At 35.2% G+C, this 26,299-nt stretch overlaps 1 protein-coding gene across 1 annotated transcript in view; it reads left to right on the forward strand.

Annotated features, from left to right (window-relative positions):
* LOC137923156 (homeobox protein caupolican-like) overlaps positions 1-26,299 on the forward strand; it is a 100,666-nt gene that overhangs the window by 20,376 nt on the left and 53,991 nt on the right. Inside the window, exon 2 of the mRNA XM_068766705.1 lies at positions 19,742-20,104. Coding sequence (XP_068622806.1) covers positions 19,742-20,104 — 363 coding nt within the window. The remainder of the gene's footprint in view (positions 1-19,741; positions 20,105-26,299) is intronic.

The following is a 26,299-nucleotide window of genomic DNA, read 5'->3' on the forward strand; positions in this document are numbered from 1 at the left end:
CTGTGTTTGGCACTAATCGATGTAACATAACTCCTGTAGATGTCCCGTGGAGGGGTGAAACGCGTGTTGAGTGGTTTAACGGTGGCAGTTGTGTGATTCGCATTGTTTGCCGCATACGCATTTATCAGCGGGCTAGCGGGCGGTGTACTTTGTTGCACGACCACTGCATGTGCGGAAGTGGCTAAATATTGGTCCTTTTCTTACTTAGGATGGACTTCCGCAAGGTGACGCCTGATTCCATTAAATATCTATCTCTCTGTCTATCGTAAGGCTTTGTAAGTATTTTCAGAAAGGTTTTTTGAATGTCTGAAGGCGGCGTAACTCAGTAACTCTTCGAAAAGATATCTATCGTCGTAAATACGCAAGGTGGAATAAATGTTAGTTGTACACAGATAATTTCTGTCCACATCTCTAAAAGAATTATCGAGTAGCGTATATGTTAATTGTGTATTAGGTGTTTTAAGTCTGAGGTTAGTTGTGAGGATGGTAATTTTGGTTGCGATAGTTGGCTCGCATGCGTACCCCGCCCGCGGCCCGTGTTTCAAATTAAGTTCACGACTCCCGTTCGTCCAAAAAATCGAAGAGCGGCGTTTACTGACCAATCATTATAATGAGTGGTTATCGATGCATGCTCTTTCAAAGGACTAATATTTCGAACGCGATTATCGCCTAGCCCCTCCGGCAGTTCCGTGGTCTAACTCGGGCCTACCGTCCACACGATACGGCCGACTTATCTCCGTTGTTAGCATTTAAAATTTTTCGAAAATTCATATAATAACGTCTGATAGCGATCTAATTATTTTAATGTCCTCTTTAACATATGCCGTTGCGATCCAAATTGATGCCCGAGACGGGATAATGCCTTCGCTAATGTAATGGCCACTTTGTGATCGTACCGATATAAGTCGACACAGAAAACTTCGTCTCTTATCACATATTAACTCATTTGTCAATATAATAATATTTGATTTACCTATACGATACGACTACCATCATTGTTTCAATCTTACAATGCCCACTTCTGAACATAGAATCTATATAATTCTTAGCTGATTTATACTCAGTAAAATAAATATTCCTTTAAAAATTTAAGTCTCTAAATTCTACAGTTCCAGAGATATCATGATGAGTCAGTACCTACCTTAAAATATATTATGAATGTAAAGAAATAATTTCATAATTTTTTTCCCAGTAGAACACAATTTGAATTTAACAAATAATTTCATCCATATATCGAAGTTGTTTAATTAGTTCTAATTGTAAAATCAACAAAGAATGTCTAGGAACATAAATGTAAACAATGAATATATTTTAAATAATCATTTTTGCGTATTAGAGCGACTCACTGAATATACTTTTAATCCAAGTCAGCTGAAGTTGCACAGTAGTAGAGGACTAAGATATAGGTAGGCCCTGGATTCGATTCCCGGTGTACAATGTTATACACTATTGTTACTATTCACATACAAGTTTTCATAGCACGGACAGTAGCGTCCTCTGAGTACATAACACCACACTGCGATCGCCAATCCGCCATTGTTGGTCTTTTAAAGTTTAATTGGTAATGTTTTAAGAAATACTTGTAGCGCAAGTCCATTGCTTGCATCAATGGACATAATAATATGTAAAAGTTAAAATGAGGAGATCCGCAAAGTACCAGGGTCGAAGACATAGTTCAAAAAAATTCTCGTCCGAAATGGCAGTTAGCGGGGTTCATCGCTCGTGTAATCGAAGGCTGTTGGGGTCGAAAGGTTCTTGTGCGGCGAATACCCAGTAGACGCGGCATAGATAGGTTCCCTGCTTGATGGATCGACGACATAGATAGCCGCGGAAGTGGAGACGATCAGCGCGAGACCGATCATCTTGGCAAATTTTTGAAGGAGGCTTTGCAGCGGAATTCTACTGGCTGAAATAGAATATATAATAGAATATGATGATGAATTCGCTAAACATGTATTTCAATGTTATTATATATTTCAAATTAAATTTTCAATTGTTTCTCATCTTACTGCATAATAATTTTAGTACTGACACGACTCCATTGCTTTTGTAGTATATATATTTAAGTATATTTTTAGATGTGTACCGTATTACTTTCGTTCGGGATTGATGTCAGGGTAGCTAACGGGTGGATAGGTAGATATGACTAAAGTATACCCAACCGCCCGCGACCGTGGTCCGAATTTCATCAAATATTGACGTACGGTTGGAAACCCTCGGCCATTAGCCTTACCGTATCCATTGGACCTCCGGATTTACTAGACGCATACTAAATGAGACCCCGCCTTCCTCAATTACAGAGGGGAAATGACGACCACGCGATAGGTAAAAACTGTGCGGATTTCAATTGGACAATGACGCCGTGTGATATTTATTTTAATTTCTCTTTTTTACATTTATTTTCCTCATATCTGGAAATACGATATAGGAGTACCGGGAAGTAGTGTCGTTTCTTTCGACATATTTTACAGAAAAACCAATTGAATTTAACTGAAAATTTATATACTAGATAGGCAAAAGGTTGTTGACAACGAAGGTGAAATATATTGTTTATTATAAAAAAAAAATTATTAAAAATGTTGTCATGTGAATTTAACTGAAATAGCGACATTACTTTCCAATCTCCATAATATATAAATATATCTATTTTTCATCACGCGCTTTAAACAGATCATAGTGGGTATGTAGCATGGATTAACCCTTTCAGACCCTGCGTACACAAATGTACACATAAAATATAAAATTTTTTTTGGTATTTATTTCGCTACAAGTGCAATTGAGAACGCTTGTTTTCATATGTCCACACTATTAACTACAAAAATGTATACTATTAACGCCTTCTCTTAGCATTCTTTGTGACTTTTTCGACATGGTTTGATCAGTGGCTGACCGAAGTTGGAGCTAAGTGGGTAAGCTCGTCATCTTTATTTCTAAAAAGTAGGAAATTGTTAAATATACGCACTGCAAAAATATGAGTTGATGTGTTATATTCCCAAGGTCATAAGTAACATATAATTTGAGTTTATTATTCTATTTTTGTATCAATTATCACAATTTTTATATTTGTACACAAATGTACACATCAGGCGTAAACGATGTTTTTACGATTGCTGAAGTATTCTAGCTGTATTTGCAAAATCTATTTTGTATATGTTTGTAACTATATTATTATTGTGGTTGTTGTTGATGCTATATAAGATATATGTTATATGTTGAAATAAAATATTTTTTTTACATTTTCATAAAAAAAATCACCGATATATCACCGGACGCTTTGAAAGCCCTATTCGCTGGAACTCTTTCCGCAAAGATGCATTTTACAAAGTTCGACCAATATTTGATGCAGTTAGGAATCGATGTTTAGAGTTACCGCTTGAAAAAGAACTTTGTGTTGATGAGAAGAAATTGGATACGGAGCAGCTATTGTTCTTCATCTCACTAAGAGAATTGGAGAAAGCAAGGGCCACGAACTGTACTTTGACAACTACTTCTCGTCATATCATTTATTACAAATCATGAAACAAAAAGGCATTATGGCTGCATGCACAGCTCGTATAAATAGATTCTCCAACCCATCGCTACTAAGCGATAAAGAAATGAATAAAAAGCCTCGAGGATTTTCTAAAGAAGTAAGTAGTTTTGACGAAGATGTAACTGTGGTCAAGTGGCTGGATAATAAGATTACCCATATTGCTTCTAATTTTGTTGGTATTGGTGAAAAAGACTTAGTCAAAAGGTGGTGTAAGAAAGACAAGAAATTTATTGACGTTGAACGCCCCGAAGTGGTCAAGAAATACAATCACGCAATGGGGGGAGTTGACCTTTTAGATCAACGCATGAGCTACTACAGAACCTTCATAAAATCGAAAAAATGGACTCTTCGCATTATATTTCATGCTTCTGATTTAGCTGTAGTGCAGGCGTACCGAGAGTACCAAACTGACAATGCGTTGCTATACATACCAAATAATAAACAACTCACGTTGCTTCACTTTCGTCGTCACCTGGCTGAAAGTCTGGTGTTGAGGAATGAAATTGGTAAAAGAGGACGACCCAGTGGCAGTAGCTCAATACCGCAAATTATTCCAAGAAGACCAGGAGAGGTTTGCCCTGTAGCGGATATAGCAAGAGACGGTGTTGGGTATTTCCCTGCACACGATGAGGGACTTGAGACACGGTGCAAAATGGTTGGATGCAAGGGAAGAACCATTAAATGTATAAAATGCAAAGTTCACCTTTGCCTTACCAAAGATAAAAACTGTTTCTTAGCATTTCATACGTAAACTTATGAAACATGCTTTTTGAATGGGTCGAAGGACTTATATACCTATGTGCCAATTAGTTGCCTGTCACAAAGAAGAAATCTCTTTTGCTAATAATTATAAGAATTGTACTTAAGTTTTGTTAATTTTATATAATAATATATATAATTTTATAAATATTATAATAAAACATTGATAAACTAAACTTTTTATAATTCCAATGAAACCTCTTAAACAGTAGTCTGAGCATTACGTAGGACGGAAGTGCACATTTGTACACAAAAAGAAAAACTATTTTTTCTTATAAACCTGACAACCAGGATTTTTTTCATAATTTTTTCCTTAGCCTTTTTACTCTACTCTAGCTACAACTTTTTTTTTAGTTTCATTGGACGCAAAAAAAAATTCAGGTCTGAAAGGGTTAAGGTATGGCTTTGATACGTTTCTATTTGATGCGTCCATCGAAAAGTCTTCATCTGCTGCGATTCCACCCCTTTCTCTAACTTTACCCACTCCTCCTTTCAAAAACAATCTACTCTCTGGAACACGCTCCTCTTTCATATCAGGATGATCAGGAATAGTTGCGAAAACTGTTGCTTGAGAAGCTAACAGAATCAACTCGTTAACTGGCTTTTATTATTTATTATATTTATATAAATAGTATATATAGCTATTTAAATATATTTACTATTGAATATTTATCTTAGTGATTATTTTCTTTTATAATATATACTCGTTTCAATTGTTTTAATTTATCCCTGCACTGCCTAAACGTAACTGGTAAAGAATGCCTTTGGCAAAAGGTTTAAAGTTAGATTTTAACTTACTTAAGCTGCAGTATCTCAATAAGTCTTTCCATCTCTCTTTTAAGGTGACATGTCCGAAGTTAGCTTATTAAAGCTATAACAGATATTTAAAATTTAGAGTATGCTGCAAGATATCAAAGCCTCTGAGTAGGCTTTCATTTTTCGAATAACTTAACTGAATCATTTTTAAATTTAACAATACACGAATGATAAAAGAGTGCTTAATTTACAATATTACTATCATAAGTCGAAATATTTGACAATTAGACACATGGTATAAACAAAGCTTATCGTTTTATACGCAGTGAAATCGACTTACAACTCACACTCTGATTATGAGATATATATTTCTACACAACGTTTGTTTCCTACGTTTGAAAGCAAGTTTTATAATTCACACATGGACGATATGGCGAAATGTACACGCTACACCAAATTAACAATTTAAATATTATTCAGTTTACAATAAATACTTACTTCAATTAAATCGAATAACACGTTTGATTAATATACATAAGATCCAATAAACAACGCATTCTTTTTACACAGTTTACATTCATGAATATGCAACGTGCTTTTAAGGATACATGTAAAGATGCCTGCATAGAAACCTCCACGACCCTTGAAAGCCTTTTTATTTTTATTTATAGTCAAATAAGAGTCGAGTTAACTGAATAAACTCGTAAATAAATGACGCACGCGGCTTAATGGTTAATTTTATATTAGCTAAAAGGCAAACAACTAATTTAACTTAAAGGCTACACTAGGAATTCGATGTGGTTTTTAGTAACAAAATTGTTTTTAAGTGCTTTATCTATTGTTAATGGATATATACAAACAATTAGTTATTTACTGTACATATTAACATCATCCTCGTTTCAGCAACCTGATGTCCACGGCTGGGCGTAGACTGTAGAGCTTGCAATATGAGCGGTTGAAAGATGCCTATATCTAGCGTCTTCTGGACTTAGTTTCGTCCTACGCTGGGCTTACATATCTGTGTTCTCCATTTCAAAACTTTAAGGCTTCAGCAGGTAAAGAAGAAAGGTGAAATATATAACTTTATCTTTCGTCTTTTCATCTGATTGACGCCTGCATATACCTCCCCCAAACATCGGATATTACTTTATAAAGAATGATTGGAAATTGGTGTACATAATTTTTGCTGACATTCGCCCAAAGTCGTTTTAATAACAACATTTAAATTATTATTTACTATATGTATCAGCTAACATTCTACTGCCTCAAGGTAATTGACATGTCGCATTCCAATAGAAAAAATAAATTAGAATAACATATTTCAGATCGATCGCTTTATATAGGTTGAACTTCACCCTTTTTAAAATGTGTATAGCTTTAACCAATCAACCTGTATATGAAATTTAAAAACTCATATCTGTGTAACACTTGCGTTAGTGATGTAGTGAAAGATTTTTGTTCTACTTTTACAGCTATAGACAATCACCCTGTAGATTAGTGACTGAATTCTTTTTATAGCGACCAGTGATAGGTCAAACCGAGGTCCACTTGTGGGGTCCCCTGAACATAGTCACCATGGTTTCCCCGGGAGCCCTAAGCGCACTCTACGCGCTGCCACCTCGACCCTGTAGATTAGTGACTGAATTATTTTTATAGCGACAAGTGTTAGCTCAAGCCGAGGTCCACTTGTGGGGTCCCCTGAACATAGTCATCATGGTTTCCTCAGGAGCCCTAAGCGCACTCTACGCGCTGCCGCCTCGACCCTGTAGATTAGTAACTGAATTCTTTTTATAGCGACAAGTGACAGCTCAAGCCGAGGTCTCTTGTGGGGTCCCTTGATCATAGTCACCATGGTTTCCCCAGGAGCCCTAAGCGCACTCTACGCGCTGCCACCTCGACCCTGTAGATTAGTGACTGAATTCTTTTTATAGCGACGAGTGATAGCTCAAGCCGAGGTCCACTTGTGGGGTCCCCTGAACATAGTCACCATGGTTTCCCCGGGAGCCCCAAGCGCACTCTACGTGCTGCCACCTCGACCCTGTAGATTAGTGACTGAATTATTTTTATAGCGACGAGTGACAGCTCAAGCCGAGGTCCACTTGTGGGGTCCCTTGATCATAGTCACCATGGTTTCCCCGGGAGCCCTAAGCGCACTATACGCGCTGCCACCTCGACCCTGCAGATTGGTGACTGAATTTTTTTTATAGCGACGAGTGATAGCTCAAGCCGAGGTCCACTTGTGGGGTCCCTTGATCATAGTCACCATGGATTCCCCGAGAGTCTTAAGCGCACTTTGCACTTCGTACCCGAGGAATCTGCAAGTGCCATTTGAGCAGCAGTGGCAGAAAATTCTCTTTATAAGCAATATCAGTGACCCTTTCTCTGTATCGTATAAATAAACAAGTCCAAACATATTAATTCAGTGGAAATGTCTCCATGTTATGTTTACGCAAATCATCAATCGTTTCCCCTTTCTTTGCGAAACACTTTTCATTTGACAGATTGGACAAAATTACAGAAGGTAATTTTTTTTCCCTCCTCTGTTTAATTTGAGGGCATAGAGAGCGTAGGAGTACAGTGCGCTGCAAGTGTTTGCACTGTCGTACCGTGGACTCTCCCCAAGTAGTTTTTATTGGAGGTTGAGTTTACCCAAGCAGTCAAGCGCACTGGCCGGACCCTTTATACACACAGATACTATGATATTGCTTATATTTGATTTGATCAACCCTCAATATTGTATCTCTAGTTATTGCTGTACAAACTAGACTTGATTTAATTCTTTTCAATTGCTTGATTTGTGTGGAATTGTTAATTAATGATTAACAGATTAACGTAATTGTATTTTTATTATCTGTAGAGAAACCTCTTTCATAAATCAAAGAAAACTAGGTAAACATTACCACCATCAAATAAAAAACAAAATATTCCATATTCAAATAGGCAAGCACTTTTGAACAGTCAATCAACATAAAATGTCGGCATTGTTGTTCCTACAAGAAGCTACCACCGGCTCAAAAGGCAGTTCTGCAAAGAGCCGGAGAAATTCAACAGTTGCTCTTTACAAATATAGTTTTGTACTCGACAATAATTAGCTTCCTGAGTGAGCATCGACAACATTTAATTCCACACATTATTCTTGGATACAATAATATGCTTTTTACAATGATATATATTTACAAATATTGGTTTTAAATCTCTCCAGCGGGGTGTACGTTATGACATACACGATTTATATAACTTTTGAAGACGAAAACTAGGAGTATACAGCTTATGTTTATTCCTTGTATTAACAATAATTTTGCATGTTTTTGCGGACAAACATAACATTATATAGATTTTTCTTTAGTAAATGCATGGTGTGCTTAATGGAATAAATGCTATCGACTGATGTTTCTAATTAAATTTTAATTAGTTGATCTTTATTATTTTAATTAGTTGATATGTAACCGTTTTTTTATGTATATCAAAGAACAATGTGTCTTTGTGTTATATCATCATCTTCATCACCATTTTAGCTGTAAGATATCCATAAGTAGACCTCTTCCATAGATTTATAATAGGACCAGCTGGAAGCGGTCTGCGTTCAGCGACTCTGACGATGTTAGCAAGGTGTTTTGTTCGCCTTGAAGGTCCAAACGACCATCCGTACTTCGCACTCGTTTATTGACTGCCGCGTCAATATGTCTGGTCTAGATGGGTTACTTTTATTTGCGTAAAGTTACGAAAATATGGAGTAGGCTCCCATAGTCGACGAGTGCGTCGTATGGTTTGAAATCGAAGTACATTTTAATGCAGATATTAATTTCGACGTCAATACATAAGTAAAGAGATAATATACACTTTCGTATTTACAAACTCAATCTTATTAAATAGGATTGTGTAGATAGTGAGTAAAAATGGATACGTGTTGTTTGAAATAAATCGGTATATAATTACGTAAGTAGTACCGAGCTCGGCGCTAATTGGTACGTAATTGATGCCCTAACTAAAGAATCTCTATCCATGTTGTACACGGCAATTAGCTGTCGCGTGATATAAAAAAAAATAGTCACCGTGTCAGTGTGTAGGAATAAGGTGAAAATTAACAGGTGACCGTACAGTTCACCGCTTTCGTTCAACATACATTGCCGCGTGGCAGTGGAATTATTTTTTATAACGCAACAATTGAGATACATTCGTCGCGATGTATGTTTAACAGGCGATATTTCCATTTTAAATTCTCGCAATAGATTGTGGACTTTATACCAATGTGATAGGGTTGAGTATCCTTTGTTTCGATTGTTATAGGTGCATGTGCGAATAACATCGAAATCGCCTCTTTTAACACTTGAACATCGATGTACCGGGGGGCGTTGGGGGGTATAGGGGGAGGGGGAGTCGGAGGGCGTTATCGCCTGCGTTACTAATTACAGAGGAACACGCGCGCGACAGACAGAGTCGTTTGCCATCCGATGGCGGCATTCCCTTTGTAATTGTAGAACACGAGGTGCGAACGTCTGTTCGCTCCAATGCGCCGCTGACTCCGATTTCAGCTTGATTTTGCGCGTGTGAGGCGGCCCTTACCTTTGCAGCCCGACAATACTGTCAAAAGTTATTTGCCCTGTCGCAATTCTATTAAAAAAAATACATAAATAAAACCAAACATATTTTAGAGTCATCCAAAATTAATTTAACACCGCCATAATTACGTCGTTGTAATTTTTACTTCATGATACAAATATTATATTGATCGATTTATAAACACGCTCTTTTGTTTTTAATTATCCTCAAAAATATGTATAATTTTTATACATTGTTTAACCCTTTTCTTGATAATGTATCTGTAGAAGTACATCAGAATAAAAAAAAAATTAGTGGCGTCAATTTTGAACGCAAAGTAATCATTTGTATGTGAATGTTTAGGTAATTTCTTAATTTTCGAACGCTTGTTCAGTTTTTTTTGTTGGCATCCTTGGGTCTTAAAAGTCAAGTGGTATGAATATTAATGTAATATTAAAAAAAAATCTGCCAAGTTAAGGGTTAAAGGTAAATTTAATACGAGAATTGTCACCCGAATTACCGTAAATTCGACGGCTTTACTTTAATTCAAATCATTAGATATTGAGAAATAGTCAATTAAATTTAAATGTTCCAGTTAGCTTGCCTTGTACATTCATTGCTTATGTAACTATTCATATATTATGTTTACCAATGCATCAATGGAACGCACTCACCTTCAAAACGTCGATGCGAACATATTAAATGGAAATAACACGTTATCTACATCGAGTGGACGTAATCTGCCGGGATTATGACGTAGATGAATTGTAATATCAATACGTACCAACAGATAGTTGAAACCGTGTCGGTGTTGGTGTTAACGCAAACTTACATTCACAAGTGGTTACATTAGTCAAGCACCGGCGTGCAAACAATTCAGAACCCTAAGTACATATAAATAAGACATCTTTCTATTATCTCATACATCTCCGACACGTCAAATACCTGTTCAAAGCCGATGTTTTGTATGGAATAGCCGTAATAAAAAACTGGACAAATGAAATCGATTTTTTTTTATTTTAACACAGACTATAAAAGTTATCGACCAATGGTTTGAATTGACAGTGGAAATGCTACATGTCCTGGAGTTTAGACCATGGAGTACAACGTTGGTTCTGTTCGAAGTACATGCTGAGGTCTTTTTTTGGTATCGATGGTGACACCTTCTGGATGGACTCAAGATACACCCCTGGGGAAAGAACAGGGTTATGTTGAAATCCTACTAAAAACTCCTCGGTGGTCGTCTTCTAACTCGCAGCTAACCCTCAGTACTATTCCATGGAATATTCGAAAAAAGGTGTGCTTCCTCGGCATCCTCGCAACAATACGATACTTCTGCGACAACCTCAACGCTCGCGAATGCATTGCCCTTTTAGTTGCCTATTGATCAGTCTTGTTTGTATTGGACATGACGCCAACTTAGATCAGCTTGGCCAGACTAGATTTACCACGAGAACTCGGACCCCCAATTTTTTTTTTTTGGTTGCCTATTACAACAGGCAGGGTAAAGGAAACCTAGAATGTAGTGGTTGACGATGGATGTATGGCTAATGGAATGAAAGAGAAAGACTGGGAAAATTGTAGAATGAAAGAAACAGTACGACAGATAAGATGATACATGAAAGAGAAGAATGATAATAATAAAAAAATATGAATAAATTACTAGAATTAAAAAGTTCCTGTCCCACACGAGATAGGTTAACGAGAGGTCCCCAACAGCGGAGACCATAAAAAAAAGCAGGCAAGGTATACCTTACCCCTATTTTAGTGAACTCGGGTTAAAGGGTTGGTGTGATGTGCAATACTGTCTACTAGTAGGATCGGCCCTCTCCCTATATATATAGTTTATCCAACAGTGAAAGTCCTAAGGCTGTAGTGCTGGTTTACTTACGATTCGACCTCGTAGAGGAATCCTGAGTATAGCCTTCTCTATCGCTCGTTGAGTGATTGTAAGTTCGCCAATGAGGTGTTAAGTAAGTGACAACGTTTCTTTGCCGCAATTCATCACCGGTAACATAAGTTGGTCGTTCACCTTCTTTAATCGCTGAATGTTGGAAGAGGTATTCCTGAGGAACACTGGGATATAAACTTAAGACAAACTGACATCTTAAAGTTGAAAACTTGAACGTTTTATGTTTAAAACTCACCGCTTTCATGCCCCAAGGATTCGGTGTACAAACTTTATCTATAAATAATTATTCGTATTTGAAAATTTCTAACATCTCTTAATCGTCATTTATATTTTGAATTTCTTCTTTCTATATTTAATTGACTGTATAAACAAGCATTATATTTTCTTCTGTCAATAGATTGTGTATCTTTTTATAAGAATATACAATACGAAAAGAAATGAAAAACAAATGACGGTGTTATCGCTAAACGAGATTCCTTCCAGAATATTGAAGAACTTATTAAGGAAAAATTGCATTAGCGGTCAAGTAGATATATGTAGTTTTAAAAAGTCATTAAGTTTAATATGTATGCCTAAATCTGTCTTCAGCGGAACGGGAATAACAGGCGTTGATCCTTTGAAGTTTCTTCGGTCTGTTTAAAGAAAACAAGTTGGTGGACTTAAATGCTTTACCTTTAGTGGTTGAAGTGGGGTCGTGTGTGTTTAGTATTTTATGCTATTATTTCTAAGTCAACCTCGCTTCAATATTTGATCAAATCTTTTCCTCTCCACTGTCCCTTTATCTTTCACCGCTCACGCCGTGTTGGAGTAAATTCAATAATAACTATTTATGTACTTCAACTATATCAAAGGTACAGATCGAGTAGTATTATCTATATGTAATACTAGCATTTTTATTATATAATCTTTATTATACAATTACTAGCTGATCCCGCAAACGTTGATTTGCAAAAAAAATTAAAGTTTTTAATTAACAAATGTAAGATAAGGATTGATCGTAGAGGGGTAAAAATTTAGTTTTGTATGTATTTTTGTATGTTGTATCATAATAAAATAAAAACCAAAAAAATTGTCTAAAAAATTAAAAATTAAATTTAGGGGTGGACCACCCTTATCACTTAGGGGTATGGAAAATAGATAGTAGCCGATTCTCAGACATACTGAATACGCATGTAAAATTTGGTAAAAATCGGTCAAGCCGTTTCGGAGGAGTTCAAGTTCGAACACCGTGACACGAGAATTTTATATATTAGATACTTCATATTAAATTCTTTTATTGTCTTTATACCCGTCAAAACATTGTCTAGGATTCAATGTTTGACCACGAATAACTTTATTTATAATTTATTATCGACAAAACATTTGACCTCTGTCTTGTCTGTTAATAAATGTCGAGTTGCACGATGTTACATGCTTGCATTGTAACCTATTCGCTATTAAATTGACATTGTTATATATTTGTTTAATATCATTAATATCATCCACTGTCGTTAACAATAAACTCATGTTTACATTACAAGAAGTTTACAAGAAGATTGGAATTAATTAATACTAGAATCTAAGTTTCACTATAATGGTATCTTGCAATTTAAGGATTCCAACAACACACCCTGAATCTTCTTCATGGGCGACGACAGACTGCGCACATTATTCCTAGAATTCTGAAGAAAAGTTGTGCATATTGAAACAAAAGAAAACTAGACTTATAAATAGAAAAAAGGTTATGGATTGCAAAGTTCTAAAAAATTAATTAAGAATATATACTTTGGTTTAGGCATAGGGAAAAAGAATTAACGAGTGAGGTTTTTAGAAAAAAAGTAGTTACCAAGTAATAATAATAAAAATGTAAATAAATATAATGAGTCTGTGATAAAAAATAATCTGTGATAATTAATGTAAAAAACTGTGATCTAGGAATGTAGATGAAGGAAGGAGATGCGTGAAAGAAGATGCATGAAAGAAGATCTGCAAGTAAAGAATGACAAATCATATGAGGCTTCAAAAGAATTAATAAAAGATAATGTGTAGTCAAATATTGAAAAACCTACTTTACCCATAATTATAAAATCTTTGTCCCACACAACGCAGGTGAAAAGAGAAAGAAATAAAAATAAAACCCTTATCCAATAAAATTTTATAGTGTATATATCTTTAGTAGTGGTCGATTGGTTAAAAATAAACTTAATAAATTTACATGCACATGTTGTAATGTTAAAAAAAAAAAAAACTATATCTAACATGAAGAAATGTACAACCTTTAGAGATATTAAATGTATTCAAACATGGCAAGTATTTTACAAATACTGTATTTTTTTCACTGTACCGATATATTTATATTTCTTCAAATGCAAATGTATATCAATGAGACATTTTTCAACCAAGAATTTACACGCACAGATACACACAGTTTAATGTATAATTTGAAAATGTCATTTCAGCCCAAAAACTACCACTTTTAGACATAGGCCTTCCTCAAAGATATATTGGAGATATAGCATGATCACAATTCTTTGCAGGGCTTGTCAACCTCAGGTAAATAAACCTGCAAGCTTCTGTAACAATTATCATGTAAATTAATATATATTTTATAAAAAAAAAATAAAAACAATGAGATAGTTAATTACGTAAAATATGATGGATATGATTTCGTGTCGGCCTGTTTAAAATGAAGGCAATGTGACGATCTATTTTGGATAAATAGATCTTCACAGAAAATATTTAACATCGTAAATTGTCGTGATAAAATGCGGGAACTATTTGAATTGCATAATACGTCAACAGCGCATTAAACTGTGTCATCAATATCACTTTAATTCGTTTTGATGCGACACCGGGTCAAAACATTCGTAAATGTTTCAAAATGTTTTATTTCGTCTACTCTTCGATGTCCCTTTCAAAGTGGCGACGATGGTTTAATTGTCCACATTTGATGTTTGGATTTACGAATCAAAATATTTTTTTCTCTCCTTTATTAACTTCGTAAAAGTATTTTAATGGACGTTGACAAGTATGTAATGATCTAGAAAAGAGTTTGAACACAATTTCGATATCAAAAGTTTTTCGGCTTTGATCAAATGAATGGTTATTTCAACGCCTAATATACCTGATTTATATATACAGCGTGTTCTCTCGTTGACTCATTTATTACGATCGGGAAGTTGTAAAATCACTAATAATTTTCACTTGTTAAATATATTAAAAATCTTAACATTTTTAGACTTTCTATTTAATAGATTTATTTACCATTACATAGCGTCAATTCTTGTAGATATAAATATGTTATTTGTTAGTAAAGATATTCAAAGGCTATTATTTATTAAAATATATAATTAATTATTTTTTTCCATTGGAATGCAACTGATCGGTAACTTGGCAGTATATAAGTCTGCTGGGAAAGAAAAACAATAAGCGATTTTCTTCTTTCCTTACGATAGACGCCACTGCAAGGCATAGATCTGAAAAGGAAAGTTTCTTGAATGGAGACCTCTTGCAGTGGGCGACCTTCGACTGAAAACAAACAAAAGAAAATACCTTAGAATACGACAGATCAAGAACTTTTCTCTAAGATATATATTGAAGTTACGGCAACAGTGATTATGGATATATTGTTTTAACAATAAATAATTTCGAATGCGAGTGTCGATCGCGTGAAGAACCTAAAACGGCGCCGACGTCGCAATGCGTGCGCATATCGTAGATCCAAAGCGACGATAAGCTTTATGCTGAAATGATTTCACCTATAAATCAAATTTTATCACTCTTTCCACTTCGACGTGGGGTGGTTGGAGACAAAAGTTTTGACTATGCAAATATTGCATGCTACGGTTTGACGTTCCTCGGTACAATAACATTGTACATTCGTTATGAGCTTAATTTCAAATTTATCAATTGTTTATCGTGCCCGCGACACTTAAATAATGGTTTCATTTTCCGAAATATCTAAATGGCTTTTTATCATGAAGTTTTTTTCCTACTTTTGTTTTCGATAAGGAAAGCGTTAGTTTGATTGTGTTTCAGTCTTATAATTAGATATATGTATTGAATTAAAGCTATTTTTTGGGGAAATAATATAAAGGATGATTTACATTTTTTCTGTTTATATGCGACATGCTAATTAATTTTGACAGTACAAAATATAGACAGAAATTAATGAATTTTGAAAACGTTTTTTTATTACATATATTGATTTTATTTTCAGCTGATAGAAGCCCACTGCAAGGCCTATGTCTGACCCATAAATCGCCACTATGACCAGCGACTTCCAGCCACCTTAAATATGCCGTCGTTCCATCTAGTGGGTGGTGTACCCACACCACGTCTACCAGCTTGTGGTAGCAACTTGATAACCTCTATATATTATCATGAAATTATTAATTTCTTTACCTTTTTAATAATTGCCAGTTACATATATAACCAATAACCTGTATAAAGGTTTTAATTAGTTACTTGTCTTTACTCAGTTTGTCGTCTTGATTAAGTATGTTTGACTTATTTGACAGGAGCCCCAAATTTGTCCCGACGAGAATAGACAGCGAAGTTAGATAGATATTTTTAATTCAGTAAATTTAATAGTTGTTAGTTATCAAGCTATATCTATAATGGAATTTTGGTAGAATAAATATAATCGATGAAATTGAAATCGACAAACAATCAAATTAAGTAAGAAAAGGACCAATTTTCAGCCACTTCCTCACATGCAGTGGTAGTCGTGCAACAAAGTGCACCGCCCGCCAGTCCGCTGATAAATGCGTATGCAGCAAACAATGCGAATCACACAACCGGCACTGCCAAATTACTTAACACGTGTCAAACCAAGACTCTGTGTTTGGCACTAATCGGTGTAACATAACTCCTGAAGATGCCCCGTAGAGAGGTGAAACACGACTACCACTGCATGTGCGGAAGTGGCTAAATATTGGTCCTTTTCTTACTTAGGATGGACTTCCGCGAGGTAACGCCTAATTCCATTAAACAATCAAATGTAACGGAATATATATATAAAAGAGAACATGACATCGGTAAAGCGGACCCATAACTTGACGCACAATAAAATGTCGCAGACAATACATACGGGTAGAAAGGGGGAAAAAAAAATAGCATTAAATTCTCACGCCACGCCTCAGAGCTTTTGGTTTAAGATAAGCTTATAGTTCGCGTGATGTTACTCAAGCGTGTTCATTTTGGAACGCTAGTTGACCTTTAAGGGCTATGTTTCTTATAAATTCCCATGTCACGGTTGAATCTATACACAACTACAAAGTTAGTGAATCTCCAATTCGAAATTCAAAATTTGTCACGCCTCTGCGATGCAATAATATCTGCGAATTATTTCCTGATAAAATAAAACTAGATTTTTATTACCTGAAGAATTAGCATACGACGACACGGGAATTTATTGTAGTTGAAATAGCAGTAAGGCACACTCTTCCCGTACGTTACCAAGAACGCACTAACTATTAAATCGGTGCTCGGGTTGCCAGATAAGCAGCTCTTATGTTATCCAGGTATATTACTGGAGTTGTTCACACGCTCACATCCCGATTCCCTTCGCGAGATCTAACTTAACCTACACATAGGAGGCAGGCATTATCTAGCACAGGGATGAACAACCCGCGGCCCGTGGGCCGCATGTGGCCTTCGAGGCATGTAATTTTTTTAAAAAAAAAAGAAGCAAGGCTTAAAGGATAACAAAGTGTCTCATTAGTTTTGAATATCTTAAATAAAAACATATACCAGGTTTATAACATGTTTTGAACCTTGTACATATACTTTATTTTCTTCATGGCCCCTTGTTTTTGAAACTGCGGCCCTCCGAGCAAAAAAGGTTGCTCATCCCTGATCTAGCATATACCTATTACTGAGAAGGCTGTAACACCGAGTTGCGGTAACTCGTCGGTCGTCAACCAGCTATCTACCACTAACAGCCTATATAAAAATTAGTTTTTTAAGGATATTACAATATAAATTATTGATTAAATCACCCTGTATACTGTACCAGGGATGTTTATTAATGTATGTACTGCTCAAGTCTTTATATTTGAATATTCTTTGCTTGGTTGTACACAGTTGGAAATGAAAAAAATGCTGTCAGTTCTATCAATTTCGACTCCTTTTTAGCGTATTATGAAAATTTAACTCTATTTGTAAAAGATTGCTCTAATCTAGACAAGTTTAGAACTTCCGTAAGTTTATTTAAAGATGAAGGGTATCCAGTTGATATTGATCTTATTATACTTTCAATTCAGGCTCTTCTGGTTTTGTTATATTGTATAAATGATCACATGAAACCCATTTGAGTTTGTTGGGAACTCTCAGATCACTACGTGTTTTAACATTATAGCTTTTATTTTAAGGATGCCATTATAAAGGATCTAAGTTTGATTCTAGTTTCAATTATTTAATTTTCATGACATTCACAATTTGTTACCACAATACTCAGGAGCTAGTAATATGTATAAGATAAATAGTATTCTATATCGAACTTATAATGTTAAGTTAAATCTAAGTTAAGGCTATCGGAGTTTCGCTTGGAGTTGAAGCAGAAATGAGATCCGCAAAAGAACAAAGATCACCGACGTAGCTCAAAGAATAGCTTTTCTGAAGCGACAGCAATCAGAAAGCGGGGCATATCGCTAGTGCAGGTTCCAGGTCTCTTCTAGGAGGACTGACGATATAGTTAAGTAACTGGATGCAAGCAGCGCAGAACTAGTTCCAGAACTAGATCTCTGGCTGAAAAGAAGAATACTACTGAACACTTAGATCTAAATAGTTTTTACAAATGCCGCACACTTGAAAATTGTACTCAACACACCCGGGTAACAAGTAACCTGAACAGTAGACTGTAAATATAAAGAAAGCATTACGTTCGACCCTTACCAAAGAAGCATATTGTCAAGTCGCCTTATCGATGCATCGATGTATACGACGTCAGGAGAATAGCTCGCCTGGTACCCTTTGCCCATTGAAAAATATCCCCGTTGGGAATTGATCAGGAGGTACGAAAGACCTCAATAATTCACTCGATAGTTGATATTATACGGAGGGTGTACGAGTAAACATTTATTGAATCGTATTAAATATTACTTGTTGGTTTTTCTTTCCAGTGATTTAGTGATTAAGTTGCTAAATCACTCGATGTAAACGTTTTTCATTTCGGATATCTGTTAATTGTTTATAAATCGATCTTCTTCATTTTCCACTAACTTCATTTGACGTATAGATAGAGACAGAAGAATCTAATTTGATAGCCTACCTCTTAAAATTGTAAATTTCAAATTTTTCCAGATCTGTAAACTCAAAAACTAACTTAGTTTTCTTGATGATAACTTTCACAAATTTTCTTAAAATCTTAGGGTAATTCATTTCCTACTCGTTTTATAGTATATAGTAGTAATTAATACTAAATTTCGTTCTTGTTTATACTCCAATTTTTGAAAAGTTAGGGATATATCTTCTAATACAAAATTCTTCAATAAAGTTTCTTTGTGTTCCATAGTTAATTGTGTAAACAAAACTAATGTTATATATATAATCTTTACTAATATCAATCCTTCTATCCATGTGGATTTTACAAACTTGTCAAAAAGTTTCAGGGCTTAAACCATTGTGAATATTATTATAAGAACCTGTGTTTCCAGTGTTGATATACGCAAAATCGTTGACGGTAAAAGACAGGCCGGAAACATAACTTTAACTTTAATGCCTGTATTCTTTGAATCGACTCTGGTTCCACAATGGTGAAGCGCTGGGAATATACAACAGAGAAGACGGCTTGTAGTAACTCCTGCTGTGGAAACTGGTGTATAGATATGAGACTTAATTGCATGGTACATACCACTCTGTGGTCAAAAAGATAACTAACTCCAACTTATAAACTTTTTTAAGTAGTCTAGATTCAGTTTGAATGTATACAAGATAATCTTCCTTTAGGTAGGTGGTGTTAAGGCAAGTCCCCGGATCTCTTAAGCATTTACTAGAGCTCCGTTATGTTGTGCCGAATACCGTTGAAAAGTTTAGTTCATGAAACCGTTGTGTATTGCTGTCCTTTCTGGGCCCCCTTTTTTTGACCTCCGAATCTAAAGATCAGTCTTCGGGAGTTAATTGTACTTCTCCCGAATGTTATCAACGTCGCATTCTGTGAAATGAAGCAATGTGTACCCAATAATAAAAGATTGTAAATGAAATCCATACTGTTTGTAATGTCTGCACGAATATACCTTTTATGGAGTATTTTCTTTTGCCAGCTGTTGGTCGGCGGCAGCGGCAACGGCGGCGCAGCCACCTCCCCAGACGGGGGGTCCAGCTCGGCGCCCCCGCTGTCTCCTGGGGGGTCAGGGGTCGCGGGGGGTGCGCTGTCTCCTGGCGCCGGGAGCCACGCCAGCACGCCGGCTGCCTCGTGCTGCGATACACCGCGCCCCATCATCACCGACCCGGTGTCGGGGCAGACGGTCTGCTCCTGCCAGTATGACGGTGCCCGCCTCGCCCTCACATCCTACCCGCGCCTCTCAAGCGCCGCCGTCGGCGTATACGGCACGCCCTACCCCTCGTCAGACCAGAACCCTTACCCCAGCATCGGCGTCGACAGCTCCGCGTTCTACTCGCCGCTGGTATGTACCTCACGCTCACCTCTCTCCCACTCTTGGAAATTATTCATTAAATCATTTATTATTTCACTAATTCATCTTCAATGAGAATTACGATCAGTTATGAGGGTTTCAACACAAGTAGGATTATCATTTAAAAATCAATTACACTGTGTTGATATCTCAGGAACATTTCGAATTGACTACATTGTTAACACTTCAAGCTTTTACGTCGATAAATAATAACAATTCTCGTGTTTCCTGCGCCCAATAAATCCGTAGCGAAGTGTACTCGTTGTCACAGAGTTATGGATCGAATTGTTTTCAGCTTGCACTAAGTTTCTACGTTTCCGTTTCGAGCCAAAGCAGAACAAATGCGACTGCAAATTGGTACCGATAGGTCGCTTGGCGTGTCCGTGCGCGAGTTTAGCGCTCCCCGGCGCGGTCCGTCCGGACGTGTGTGCCAGAGGCGAACCGGTCCTTGCGCGCTCAGCCAGAAAACCTCCGACGCCTCGCGAGCCCGGCTCGCCTGTCACGAAACATTAATATTTAAACTCGGAATATGAATTCAAAAGTCGACCGCCATTATCACCGTAATTACGTTTCATCTCACTCACATCCTTCAGGCCTGAACACTGCCTTTTATAAGGCACCCCAACAGGCATTTTCTTTCGAGGCGTTTATCGAAATTCACTTAATGTAGCTGCTGTGGTTTGTACACAAATAGCAGCGGTTTAACACCTCGTCCGGCACAGAGGCGGACAAATGAGCGACCGAACCCTAATCCTTATAAGGGATCAAAGGAGAATCTCGAACCATCATACTGTATTAACGACATTTACCGCATATTCTTATTTTTTTTTTATAGTCACGCCTTTATTGCGCTACTGCAACAGGCCTTTATCAATTAATTATTATTGTTTATACGGATTTTATTATGATTTCATAATGGTATACCTGTACCTTAAGTAAAACATATTATAAATTAATTGTTTTACAAGTTAAAAAGTAATACAATGCAAGTGTTTGTTTGACAGTACAAAGACCAATAAATTATTTACTCTTACAGTATTTATCTAATGACACTTATATAATAATTTAAGTAACTATAAATATTTCTCTACCCTCTAGTAAAGGCAGTCATTTCGTAACAACATTACAGCTAAGTCATAGTTCAACCTCTGATCAGTCTTAATTAATTTTACGCCTAAGTGTTCTTCGCAATATATATTGTGACACTGTGCCGTTTTCACTTTCAAGACCCCTTTCTGACCTCCGAATATTAAACTAATAACTTTCAATAGCTATGAATACTTAGACAATAATATATATAACTTAAATTACTTAAATACATAATCGTATTTTCTATTAAGGATATCACTAAGTGAAGGCTTTCTAAATCAGGAAGTGTTTGAAATCGTTTCTATTAAATTGAGTATATCTGGTCTTTATGATATAAAAAGGTGTTTGTGTACTAATATATAAATAAAAAAATATTTAAAATCTAATTCATTTTGATCGTTTAAATGTCAAACATGCGGGGACATATCGAATCTTATAAGCCCGAGAAATCCCTTAAACGGATGAACCGTTTCTTTCGTGTGTATAATCTTCGGATTTAGACGTGTCGAATATTTTCACGTGTATTTATTGGATCACTTGTACGTTTTATTCTTGTTCCGTGTGTTCCGTTTATTATTTGTTCCGATGAATCAGCTTCGTTGCGTTCGGTGTCAGCGGTTGCATTAAAATTACGTTTATACTGATCTTTATCTGTCATTGTATGTAACGAGGTAGGTACCCACGGGTGAACTGTGATGTGTATGTTTAATAACAGGTGTTGTATGTTCGTATAAGAGCACATAGCACACATAGCACACGACGCATCGAGCCGGTTCCGTGCGAGCGACAATTTAGCGAACAATGACGAACCATAACCACAAATGCACTTCTGTCTCTGAATTCATAAGTCTTCACCGCTTGCCATTCGAAAATATACTTTGTATGTAAAAAATAAAGTTTACTTTTGAACAACATTCTGCGGGTTAAAAATATTCAACTGCCATTTTAGTAAGCGTTGCCTTACCCCGGTGGCGCCGTGTATTTGAACCTACAGTGCACACAGCGCCATCTATTATCAATTGTATGCTTTAATCAATATAAATGCACGTTTTATTATATTCAATTGCAAAATTTTCAATATCGTTTTGACGTTAATAACACCTTTTTTTTCTTAAACATCAAAGAGACAGTTTGGATGATTTATACGCGAATGTTTGCTTACATCGTTTTCAACTCGAATTTTAATAGCTTTTGACATTCGTTATTCGTTGTCGCCAGACAAATTGTTAGTTATTACACGGTGTTTGAAAAAATGTTGCAATGTTCGAGTGTATTGATTATATAAAATGAATTGATTCTAGCGAAAAGATACGTTGAACCAGCTGATCCGACAGTCGTTGAGCATTTTTTGTTGATTGATCGATTAGAATCTTAATGAACAAAAAAATCCAATACAATGTTCATGTAATGCTTTTACACACAATAGAAGTAACGATTTACTCCAATTTAGTAGTACACATAATTAGCCATGAGAAAAACATGTATTTTCAAGATTGATGCTACAAAGACTTATTGACAGCTCTCTCGATTAATAAGTCAAAAATATATCGACACCGCAATGGCATGTCGCAGTGGAAGATCTGTTTTTACTATGAGGAACTTCTACAAGGTTTTGTAAAACTTATAAAAATAGATAGATAGTTTTAGTGTGAGAAACAGAAATAGAGATTTCAGTTTGTACTGACTCATCACGATATCTCTAAAACCATACAGCATAGAGGCTTGAAATATAGAGACAATATTTATTTTATAAAGTAAATATCAGCTAAGAAAGTATTTTATAAAATTATACCCGCAAGGGGGCAGAGAAGGCTTTTGTAAAAATTGCATATTTTTATACTAGCTCATATAGATATAAAAATTGTCCTGAATATATTTTTATATAACAAATTACAAAGAATTGATTTAAAGAAATGACATTCATGAAGGCAGTGCGAAACGCGCGAAACAACGGCGGAAAGTTAGTTTAAGATATCATTTAAACATGTTGTGTGCAATAAGAAATACAGCGATTATGTGAATACATTTTTTATTACATGAATGTGAAAATAATGTGTATCTTACATTGTTATGTATTTGGTAAGAATATTTCAAGCAGGTTACTAATTAAAAAAATAAAAATATACTACACTGTTTTTAGAAAGTGAGCGGGAGTTGAAATTGAAAAAAAAAAAACTTTTAACGCCAAACTCAACGGGTAGAGTAACACTAGTTATATATATATTGATATAGCGAACATAATCTAGAATGTCCTCCAATTTAACAAAAAGAAATTACAAAATCGAACATCAAAGGATAGCGGCATCGGAACGTAATTTATACAAATTGGTCAAACATAACCTAATAATGAAACGTCAATTTTGACAGACTTAGTCACCTAATGTGTATTACATTAAGATAGAAGATGATAAGTAAGTTAATCTATATAAATGTTACAACGATTTTACTGTTTATGTAAAAGGCGTGTAAAAACATGATACGCTTAATTTTTTTTATCTTTTTAACAATTAAAATTTATATACGGCTAAGCGCAGTTTGATTCCATTGCGGTGTATTGGAGCGCGTGCGCTGGTACGGTGTAAAATCTTTCGGCGCGTCCATTGCGTGTTGAGGACGCATTTGTCGTTCGTTTATTGCGAACGGAAGTCTCTGAACTCTCGCCTGCTTAACAAGCAATGGATGGACTAACGGCCACGTCCGGAATTAAACTTCGCTAAAGCTCGGGGGAGTGTTTCAGTAAGTGATTTTGTTTGTTTGTCGCATTATCCCGATGTAATATTGTACGCTGTTTTATACTAGATTAATATATAAATATTATATTTGAGTAATTTCACAAATTATTAATCGAAAAATATTTTATAGATATTAATCTTGACAATGCAGAATTATAAGTCGATGGTTTTACACGCAATAAAGTGCTTTAGAGCTATACATAAATGCTTAATTGTTTCAGCGGTCTGGTTTGAAGCGACCAACATTTAACTTCTTTCGACTTTATTAAGATAATAATATCGTTATTTAATTACAAATTTACTAGCATTTTTGAACGTCGATTACTTTAACATTATTAGTAGTAAGCTAGAACCGATTCGAAATGCTGATCTGCTAGGAAGAGCCGGCCAGAAACTCAACAGTTGCTTCTTTTAAATGATTCTTCTTCTTAACTTCTTTTAAATAAATTTTTAATTCTTTTAAATTTAAGAATAAATGAGTCAACAAATCAAGTTTCACATATTTCGATCAACTAAAAAAACTAAAAACTGTTTAATGTTATAATAAGATTTATTTAATATTATACTAAAAGCTAAGAAAAAGCTCAAAGATATCTTAGACATAAAAGCTCAGTTTTTTAAAATTATAAACAGACGGTTATGTTACATATAAATATATATATTCTAACAAGTTTATATCACTTGTTCTATACGTGCAAAAAATTTTAATTTGTAAAAACCAATACTGTTTGTCTTGTATTTAAAACATACCGAAACTTACATTGGCAGGGTATGTTATTAAGTCTTTAAAATGTGTCACGAAAATTGTTTATCTAGGGACTTTTGAAGTCATTATAATAATTCCACCATCTAACAGATGTTATAATGTACACATAGCTACCCCAAGAAATATAAATTAGTAAGTAGTACCGCTAATGAGCTGTTTGAGAGTTATTCATTTTTATAGTTCACGTATAACTTTGAATTAATAGCACCGGAGTCCCGTAATAAACGACGGAGTTGGTTATAAAACTAAGTTACTCAAGCCATAGTTCTTGATGCATGAATATTAAAATCGTGAATTATAACGGGGTTGTGGAATTATTTTTGATTACCTATAAAGCCTCAATCATTAGATTATGAACGAACGGTGCTATTTGTACAGTAACTGGAATTTACTTTAAATAAATGACTATTTAATATGAATTAAGTATAGTGTGTTTAGGTGGACCATCGATATAAGGTTGCTGGAAGTGGCATATAGGCAGTTGACCTCTGTATACATATATATATAGTTTTATTTTTTAACATACACCTAAAGGCTTTTATGGAAAATACGTTAATTTCTCTGTTTTGAACAAAAAAAGCGTTTTCCTTTTTCTACAATTTTTTTCATTAATTCTCTAAATAAGAATCTTCCTCGTTTTAAAGAAAATATTAAAAAATATTAGTCGAATTAAAGACGCCGTGTTTTAGTTTTATTTATGTAAACAATAAATAAATAATTAAAAACATTCAGATTAAAATTTAAATTTCGAAACAGTCAAAATATATGCTATTTGTAATAGATAATACTGATATTGTTTTATTGTCGATATGAAAGTGCTTGTAAAAGTTTATTTGCATATAGAACACTTTGATTTTGAAATAGAAATAACATTGACAGCAAATACTAAATTTTAGTTTTTAATCACTCAAATTCACATATACAAATTTATTGATATATACAGGGTGATTAGTGACAGCTTTAAAAAGTGAACGTATAGCTTTCTCAGCTTTTAAACTTTTACACCTACTCCTTATCACCCTATATCATCACTATTATTTTTTTATTTGAATGCGACGGGCCAATAATTTTACGACACAAAGTAAATATATGTTATACGAATTTTTAGAACATTTTTTCTGACAATGTAATCATAACTTTATTAATTATACAGGGTGTATATATTAATTGATATCAAGTAAGATACAAATTTACCCATGTATAATAAATATTATTTAAACATCAAAAAGTATACATAATACGGTTTAAATCATTTCTAATGATATCTATTATTCGATCCGAACACGGTGAAAGATTCAAAGAAGGAAATCGGGCGTTGAAAGTGATAAAAGGCATCATTAAGAAACAAAATCATTGACGTCTCATTCCAAACGCCGGCGGGTACTAAGGTTGGCCGTTCCATTATCGCGACTAAATTAAAAGTTTCGATAAGAAATCAAGCCGAGCGCCCTCTACTATAAAAACGTAACAAAATGCCAATTTAAATATATCACTAATCTTGAGTTGAACGGGAGTAAGTTTAGAAAAAGTAGAGTAGAAATTCAATTAGAGGGAGTCTCGCGCACGAAAAATAAAAGTCGAGCGAAATCGAGCGAATTG

Source organism: Battus philenor, unplaced genomic scaffold (genome assembly GCF_028537555.1).
Source record: "Battus philenor isolate CCGP_79_NKW_IND1 unplaced genomic scaffold, ilBatPhil1.0.hap1 SCAF_1, whole genome shotgun sequence".
Classification (NCBI taxonomy): domain Eukaryota; kingdom Metazoa; phylum Arthropoda; class Insecta; order Lepidoptera; family Papilionidae; genus Battus; species Battus philenor.